At 40.4% G+C, this 9,858-nt stretch overlaps 1 protein-coding gene across 1 annotated transcript; it reads left to right on the top strand.

The window, feature by feature from the left end:
• Nucleotides 1-374: 374 nt before the first annotated feature.
• LOC129250146 (glucose dehydrogenase [FAD, quinone]) lies at nucleotides 375-9,464 on the top strand. The gene is made up of 5 exons (XM_054889793.1): nucleotides 375-643; nucleotides 5,198-6,135; nucleotides 6,194-6,327; nucleotides 6,391-6,543; nucleotides 8,909-9,464. The coding sequence occupies exons 1-5, from the start codon at nucleotides 375-377 to the stop codon at nucleotides 9,260-9,262; spliced, it is 1,848 nt and encodes a 615-aa protein (XP_054745768.1). The 3' UTR covers nucleotides 9,263-9,464.
• Nucleotides 9,465-9,858: the final 394 nt, after the last annotated feature.

The following is a 9,858-nucleotide window of genomic DNA, read 5'->3' on the forward strand; positions in this document are numbered from 1 at the left end:
CAGTTGTATGTTTCTATTTTTATACTTTCAGCAACAAGTTTGCAAAAAAAGGCGCCCAAGGCCGTAAGCTGTTTGCCTACCTAATACAAGTGCAAATTCGAACTAGAACTTAATTTAGAAATAAAAGTAGCACGCACAATTAACGCCTCTATGTTAAGTAGTACATATATGTATTGTTGCGCCACTTATTCAGATGCATGCCAACATACTCGTGCAAACATATGAGTATACGAGTAGTCGCTAGCTAAGTTATTGCAATGCAATAAAAAGTTAAATTGTTTTCTAACTTCAATGCTAACAAATTATTTATTCAGCAAATATGTTATTATGTATTCTAACGTCTCTATTGCATGCCATCTCTCCATTTGAAGAATATGCCAACCATTCGCTGGTGCACCGTCTGCCTTTGGCTTGCCACTATTACACTGCCTATCAGCGCTCAGCCTCTCGTCGAGTTAGCACGCAATCTGGAGACCTCGTTGCTGCATACACGCCTACCAGACACGCAAGCATTCGAGGAGGCCTATGATTTCATAATTATCGGTGGTGGTTCGGGCGGTTGTGTTGTTGCGAATCGACTCAGTGAGATCGGCAATGCGACGGTGCTGCTGTTGGAAGCGGGCGATCAGGAAACCTTTTTGAGGTGAGAACAAAATGTTTTATTAATGTAATATATTTGTACAGAAAATGCATAATATAGGGCACAGAGTGTAAAATTATTGGAATGAGGAATAAGTTCATAGCAGTTTTATACTTTCTTTTATTTTACAACGATTTGTTTGCTGTTTGGCAACGGGTAAGTTTTAGTTCGATAGAACTCCTTCTGCCGAGCTATGTTAACTGTATTTTTGAGTTTTTTAATTTCTTTCAGTTTTAAGGTTTAAAAATGTAATACCAAGGAGGCAAAAATCAACATTTTCGACACCTGCTCTTCTTTGCTTTTCATCGAGGTCCAAAAGCTGCCGAAGCAGCCCGGAGCATGTGCGACGTGTATGGACAAGGTATCACAGGTGAGTCTACAGCACGGAATTGGTTTGCAAGTTCAAAAATGGCGACTTTCACGTCTATGATACATCCTGCAGCGGAAGGCCTTCTGAATTCGATGAAGAACATCGTATGTCACTTTTGAAGGAGAACGGTCGCCAAACCAATCGTAAATTAACGGAAAAAATGTACTACAATCATTAAACGATTTTCAATCACTGCCATCGAGCAACATGCTCATAAACAAAGATTTGTTTACCGAATCATCACGAGCGATAAGAAATGGTGCCTATACATCAATATGAAGCAAAGAAAGTAGTGGGTGGCTCCAGAAGATACACTAAAGACGAGAGTCAAGACGGATCTTCATCCAAAGAAGGCCATGATATGTGTTTGGTGAGACTGGACTGAGGAGCTCTACATTGCCCAGCCACCCACTGCATGAATGATGCTATTCAACTGAAAAGATCTGATCGACATGGTCAAACCATACTCCTTCACGGCAACAACTGGCCCCATTTTGCACAAGTCATCAAAGCCCCACACCAAAAGCTTGAATGGGAGTTTCTTCAGCATCCGCCGTATACTCTGGACCTTGCACCGGTCGATTACCATCTTTTCCGCTCCCTGCCACATAAAAGGCGTTACTCGATAACAAAGAGGCCCTTAAAAACTGGCTCAACTACTTTTTTGACACCAGAACATACGATTTTTGGCGGAACAGCATCAACAAGTTGGTCGAAGGATGGGAAGAGGTTATAAACTGCAACGGCGAATGTATGATTGAATAATTTATTCATATAATTATTGTTTTGTGTTCAAATAAAAGTCTTCGGTAAAACGCTACGAACTTATTCCCCAACCTAATCGTTAAAAAAAAAAAATGGTTATACAATTTTTCTTTTATGGATAAAATTATCATATGACGCGTTACATTCAATTACCTTATAGCGGAAATAATACCGACAGAAACCAAAAAGGCTGCGGGGCATGCCTTTACCTGAAAAGACACCCAATGTAGATGCACAACAGTGCTAAAATATTAGCATTTATTTTTTATTATTAGTAGTATTTTTTAGAATAATTTAGGAATGTCAAACGACAATCCAGGGCCTAAGTTTTTTGATGAGAAATTCAGTCCCTGTCGTTTCGGAATACAATGTAACTTCTCCGAACGGTCACTTCCTCTTTGCGGGCATTTTTTCCTTTAAAAAGTCTTAGATATCGGAAAAAATTACACTTTCTTGACCGAACACCTCCGTTTTGCGGACAAAAGTTGACTGACACAGATTAAAAGATTGCGACATTCGCTAGAGTATTTCTGGCTGCGCCGTAACACGTGGCAAATAAGAAAGAGAACGGCATTTAACGATAAATTTGCTCGTTAATAACAATACAAATAAAAAAAAAAAGTTTACAATAACATTACAACAATAAAACTAAAACAAATGTTCACTGATTACGCCAGTTCAATAGCTGATTCTGTCAAATTCACTGGGAGCGAGATAACGGTTCGCCATTTTTCGGTTCGAAACATATCTTTGTCAAAAACCGATGGACTAGATAGGCAAGATACTCTTGAGAGTATAGTTAGTTCGGTTGCTCCTGGGAAGGTCATTTGGAAGTGGTTATAATGATTAAGACAGAAAAACTTAATCGCTAATCTTTTCAGTAATGCCTCCGGGAAGACATTGCTAAAAGCCAACTCAATGTCGAGGAAGGCGCTCACAGTGAACTCTTTTTGATAGAGGGACACCTCGATGCCCTTAACAATTGTATGCAAGACAGACTCTACCGATCTGCCTTTACAGTAGGCATGTTGAGTGTATGATAAACGGCCCAGAAGAGTTTCAACGAAGAGGAGGTCTCTCAGAAACTTGAGGTAATGATATAAGCTACTGGAAAAAGTGGCGAAAGTTAACCTCTGCTTCTTTTTAACATGAATTTTTTGGGGCATTCTACGATTACCAACCTGGCTGAACTCTTCGAGTTTTGCATTCCATCATTTAAAGGGTCATCAAGTAGACCTTGTCCACACAGAATTTTTAAAAGATTTTGATACTGATTCGTATGGTACATTGTTGTTGAAGCTTGAAAGGTTAGGGTTTTATTCAAATTTCAAAAAATCTTATCTCTCCAACCCAGCCATATACTTGTATGTCGAAGTTGGTAATATAAAATCATACCCCTTTGCTACAAGCTTTGGTGTGTCCCAGCTTGACATTCTTGGCTCACCATTAGTTGAGCACATTAATAGGCACTTACACCCTTTTTAGGTGTTTGGTCGAGCTCCTCTTCTTATTTGTGACATGCGTCTTGATGTTGTTTTACAAATAGAGGGACCTACAGTATCAAACTGACTCTGAACGGCATATATTTTGTATGTGGAGCTTTTTCATGGCAGAAATACACTCGGAGGTTTTCCGAGTGTTTTATGGTCGATCTTTAGCTCTTGGGTGGGGTTACAACTACTAACATTTCCGTGAACTTCGATTATTTCAGTGTTTGTAAGAACATTTTCGACATTACCGGCATTTTCTTTAACATCAAAAATGTCTGAACGGAGTCGACGAATCCAAAATTGCACGTCCATCCACAATTTTATCGGTCTGGCTAGCACTTTCGCTTTTATCTAAGAAAAACTGTAAAACGTAACGAAATTTTTTCTTTGTTGACTTCTATTGCTAACACCCTGTAACTCGCAACTGAATGGAACAAATCAAAAACAGCAAACAAAATTTTTTAGTGTGAAATGTCACCTTGACCACGAGTATAAACTTTAAATTGTTTGATCGATGCTTTACGAGATATCGATGCCTACAGTCATCTACCGAGAAACTATTCTTCTTCTGCAAACTAATATAACTGAACCATTTTCCACCAACACAGGAGTAAGCCAAGGATGTCCACTGCCACTTATGCCTCTTATGCCACGCACTGTTGAACTGGTAACAACATTGCTAAGTCGGAGGTCATGAGCGTCATTCAAACCAGCTCACGCCGTATAATAATTGGCTATTATGCGGTGGAAGTCGTCGATAGCCTGACTGTACAATAACAGCTGTCGGCGGTGCCGGTGAAGACGTCAACTGCAAACTGAGTAAAGCAAAGGCGGTGCTCAGTCGACCTTATTCAAGTTGGAGCTCGCATATCGGTGGACAAACGAAGCTTCGAATAATCAACTGTTGTGCAAAGTTGGCATTGCTATACATCACATAGAGACTTTAGAACTTTATGAAAAAATGCTTACTCATCATTTGCAGAATATTCTGGTCAAAAAGAACCGGTAATGTCGGACCTTGGAATCTTACTGATGAAGAGTCCATCCCGTGGCAGAAACAACTCAGAAATTCGCGATGGAAAGTCCACACCTTCAGAAGACCACCAGATTACTTTACTCTAACGTCACTAGACTGGAATCCCCAAGGAATTAGTGCGAGGCTTGACCAAAAACCATATGGAGAAGATCAATCTTGCCTGAGGATAGCGTAAAAACAACAGTACCAAATCGTATCAGATGGCGAAATCTTGTTGAGGCCCAAGTGGGGTGATTAGGGAATATTTAAAGAGAAAAGAAAAAATATACACTAGAAGAACACTTTATAATTCTCTAGAGTACACCTCACTAATTTGGAATCCAATTTATAGTATTTAATGCCAAAGTATCGGTGAAAACATCAAAATTTAGAAAAAAAACATTTTTCTAATAGCGGTCGCCCCTCATAAAAATATCTGCCGTTCGGAGTCGGCTTGAAACTGTAGGTCCCTCCATTTGTGGAACAACATCAAGACGCGCACACCACAAATAGGAGGAGGAGCTCGGCCAAACACCCAAAAAGGGTGTACGCTCCAATTATATATATATATATATATATATATATATATATATATATATATATATGTATAATGCCAAAGTATTGGAAGAGTTCAATGCAGTTTGTTTGTTAATCAATTTGAAATCACTTTCCTCAAGACGTTTCCACTCACTGATATTTATCGATGACATTTTATGGGATACCATTAACTGACAGGATCTACTGGAGAAAATAAGCTTCAGTATTCCTCAAAGAGTATAAATCTTAATAGTCTCGATCTTAAATTCGCCCTTCCTGGATCTCTAGTTTTATCTAAGCTGGAATTTAATGACTCAAAGTATTATCTTTGGCTATTCTTTTTTATATTCAAAATATTTATATACTATTCTCTTTTCTAGCGATGTACCCCTCACTGCCGCACTGACACAGATGACACGCTATAACTGGGGCTATAAACCCGATCCTACACCAAATGCCTGCCAAGGTCTCAAAGGCGGCGTGTGCAATTGGCCAAAAGGTCGCGGAATTGGTGGTACGAGTCTCATCAATTTTATGCTTTACACGCGTGGCCATCGCAAAGATTATGATTACTGGGCTGCGCTCGGCAATAAGGGTTGGAGTTATGATGAAGTGTTGCCATATTTTAAAAAATCTGAAAACATACATATCGAAGAACTGCGCAAATCACCATATCATGGACGCAATGGTCCACTTGATGTGGCCTATACCGACTTCAAATCGTCAGTACTAAAAGCTTTTCTAAAATCAAGTCGTGAGGTCGGCTACGAGATAACCGATACAAATGGCGAACACTTGATGGGTTTCGCGCGTGCGCAAGCAAATCTACGCAATGGCAGACGTTGCAGTACCAGTAAGGCGTTTATCAGACCAATTGCTGGACGACCCAATTTACATATATCAATGAAGTCCTGGGTGACACGTATTATTGTAGATCCGGTGAGTAAAGTGGCGACAGGCGTTGAGTTTATGAAGCAACATCAACGGTTTGTGGTTAAGGCCAGAAAAGAAGTTATACTGTCGGCGGGTGCGATTGCTTCGCCGCAGCTGCTGATGTTGTCAGGCATTGGGCCGCGCGAGCACTTGGCAGAGTTGGGAATTCCAGTAGTTCGTGACTTACAGGTGGGCTACAATTTGCAAGATCATGTGACGCTGAATGGATTGGTATTTTTGGTGAATGATACAATGACTTTAAATGACCGACGAGTGTTAAATCCAGCGGATATACTGCACTATGTATTAGAGGGGCGAGGTCCATATACAATACCTGGTGGCGCAGAGGGATTTGCGTTTGTGCGCACGCCGAACTCGACAGTTGGTATGATTTTAAAATGTTATGTAGGAGATTATAAGTATTTTTCAATTCTTCACTGTAGATAAGGACTATGCCGATATGGAGATCGTACTGGGCGCAGGTTCGCTAAGCGGTGATCGTATGGGCTCATTGCGTGACTTGTTGGGAATACCAGATGATTTCTATTATAAAGTATATGAGGGTCTGTTTGAGAAAGTGAGCAGCTTGAAGATCTATTTTTGGGCGATTTAAATATAATCTATATCCTTTCGTGTATAGGAAACTTTTGGTATGGTGCCAGTACTTCTGCGTCCTAAAAGTCGAGGTCGCATCTCCTTGCGCAGTACAAATCCCTTCCACTGGCCACGAATGGAGCCGAATTACATGCAAGAACCAGATGATATACGCGCTATGTTGGAGGGTGTGCAAATGGTAATTAATTTTGAATTTTTATTGCCATTGTTTTTCAGTTAATTTTCCTATTTCGACAAAATTCGTAGTAAAGTTACATGGGCTGAGCAGGATTGGAAGACATTGTGGTAGGTTACAAGATTTGAAGTGAAGGCCAATATGCTAATTATACAGTTCGATTGTCCATTCGGTTGTAGGTTAGGTTAAGTTAGTTTGTTATCCATGAGTGGAACTACATGGGCGAAAAATCAATTCGGTCCCTTATCGTAAAAAGGGAGGAAAAGGGAGGATGAGGATTGGGTGGCCATTTGCCAGAAACGTATGCCTCCTTAGTTTGGTGTGCAACAATTTGTTCGCTTAGAACTGGCCATACTACAACCACCGACACTCCTTTAGGACAAACCCTTTCCCCTATCACTGAACAAGCGGCAGTAGTTTCAAACTCCAGATATGTAATGAGATTTTAGCAAGAGGTAAATTATGGAGAAAAATTCTGGGGGGAGGGGTTGGATTTCTAACTCAATGGCTAAAGAAAGCGGGTTGCAAAATTAAGAATTAATTTACTTTTGCTCGAGATGACCCCCTTTTACCTTGACTATGACCTTCAGACGGCCAAAACGATTCGCAAGCTGTACGAATGTGACTTGCAGATATTTTGACCCATTCGCGGACAATGGCTTTTTTCAGCGTCTCGGGAATGGTGAATCTTTTATTTCGGACCTTGCTATCCACGTTGGCCCTAAGAGAATAATCCATTGGAATCGCGTCTGGTGAATTTGAGCGCCCTTGTGTGGACGTTATGAAGTTCGGAACGTTGTTTTTTAGCCGATAACTTGGTTCACTCGAGCTGAGTGAGACGGTGCCGAGTTTACAAATTGCTCAATTTGAAAAATTTTCTCGTCAGAAAACACAATGTTCGGAAATTGATCGCTTTCGGCCAAGCGAAGCAATTCTTTCGCTCTCTCGAGTCTGATTTGTTGCTGCTTTGGTGTGAGATCGTACGCCTTTTGGATATTATAAAGGTCTGAAGTTGGCACACTTCGAGTGCCGGACCCTATATTACAGGACAAAACTTGGATGGGTATGGATGAGTTAAGCTCTATTACAGATAGTCCTACCGATCTTAATTGACTGTAAGTGCGAATACTGCAGTCTGTCTTTCTCGGTTTCGGTCTAGTTTTTTCCAAGCACGAGCTATACTTAAGTATGCATTCCATATGAAGGCGATTCCTTCTCCTTTGATATTTCTAACGCAGATGGGGCCTTTACCTTTATCTTCCGTTGAGACTTTCTCTGGAACACTTCTTACTCAGGGCATGTGGTCCTAATCCATGCTTCCGTGTCTTACGTGTATAATAAGACGACTTTAGTCGGGTACTTATGAAGTGCATTTTTGTTCGAGTTGCCGCAGGCCTTTTCAATTGCTTAAAAGTGCACGTGTCCTTTCTTCATAGGATTGCAAGACTCGATTCATTAGCGTTGTTAGTGCTGGTTCAAAAATAAACGAGGTTTTCTACTATTTCATTTTATAACTGGATATGCTTAGGCTTGCCCCTATTTACTTCTAGACTGAATACAAAAGCGAATCAAATCAGCTTGGTGGTAAACAAGAATATATGTCTGTTTTCTGAGACGAAATGTAGAGTATGTCTGAAAAACAATGAAATGTCTCAACAGATTCTAACCGATCACTCTGACAGCCAAGCTACCATACAATCTCTAATAATACTTTTCCAAAGTAGCAGCAGCAAATAAGCTTTCTAAGTGGTACACTAGCAATGTTGTCTTGGCTTCTGCACACAGAGACATTCCTTGAAAGTGAATCGCGGATGAATCTTTATCCTACAGGGAGCTCTGGGTGAAGTCGATTTACATCGCACAAGCTAACAGTGGACCACGGATATCACTTGTGAGATAATTATATAGGTTTGGCCCGAAAGGAATGAGCACAGAACTAGGTTCCTCAACAATCTGGAGTAGCCTTCCATTGATACAGTAGCTGGCATCATCACCAGACACTGCCTAATAACACTTGAAAAATATAATATATTGGATTTCCGGCAATTGACTTCTGCCGCAGGACTAAGGAGGAAGTAGATAGCATTGAACACCTCCTCTGTCACTACTTCGCTCTTGCAGGAACTCGATCTCGATGTCTACACTCTAACTTTTTTTGGTTGTCTAGAAGACTTAGAATGAGCAGCCATCCACAGTATTTTATCATTTAGCCGAGAGGCCCAGTAGCTCCACCATTTTAGGAGAGTGCTGTGGTTTAAGTAGGTGCACAAATAAATTTTGAAGTCGCAGTAACACTTCTTTATCATATCATCCAATATCCTAACTACTCATAGCTTCTAATTTTGATACTTAAATTCATTACCTTCAGATTTTTCAAATCACCCAATCGAAAGCCATGCGGCGTATAGGCACCGAATTCAATGAGAGACCCTTCTTGGGCTGCGAACACTTGGCTTTTCGTAGCAAATCTTACTGGCAGTGCTGTTTGCGCCGTTATGGCTCCAGTTTGCAACATCAAGTGGGTACTTGTAAGATGGGTCCGTTGTCGGATGCTGAGGCAGTGGTGGATCCACAGTTACGAGTACACGGTATTAAGCATCTACGCGTGGCCGACGCCTCGATTATGCCAACTATTCCGGCTGGACATACCAATGCTATTGTAATAATGATTGCGGAAAAGGCGGCCGACATGATAAAAAATTCGTGGCGTATGCGAACTTAGAGCAGGCGTAAAAAGCGGTATAGCTTTAAGTTTTAATTTATTTTTGTAAACAATTCAAGTCACTAGTTTTTAAGCTAGATTAAACGCATATACTTAAATACGTATTATACATATATATAGTAATATAATTTCTCGCCATAAAAGTGATCAACGAAAGCAATGCCATTAGTAATACCCTCATAATAAATGCTTTAGAAAAATTTCCGATAAGTTTTCTGGTTTGTGGAATTCAGAGGAGTTTAAAGAAATGTAAGTATACTAATATGTATTTATATATTTTTATTTTATAACGATGACCACCGAAGCCAAATAGGTGTGGGCTTGACTACCATTCAGAAATGCACAGGCCACGAAACGCCAATTGATAGAAAAAGTTTTTTTTAAATCGCGGTCGCTCCTCGGAAGGCAATGCCAAACCACCTGGCAGGAGCTCATCCTAAAGCCATCTGCCATTCGGAGGCTGCGTAAAACCGTATTCCCCTCCATTAGGGGAAAATATTAAGACGCACGGAGGAGCTCGGCTAAACACCCAATAAATATGTAATGTAAGTGCCAGTAATATATATACAAGGTGAAGTCCAAAATAAACAAGACTT

This window comes from Anastrepha obliqua, chromosome 1 (genome assembly GCF_027943255.1).
Source record: "Anastrepha obliqua isolate idAnaObli1 chromosome 1, idAnaObli1_1.0, whole genome shotgun sequence".
NCBI classification, from domain to species: domain Eukaryota; kingdom Metazoa; phylum Arthropoda; class Insecta; order Diptera; family Tephritidae; genus Anastrepha; species Anastrepha obliqua.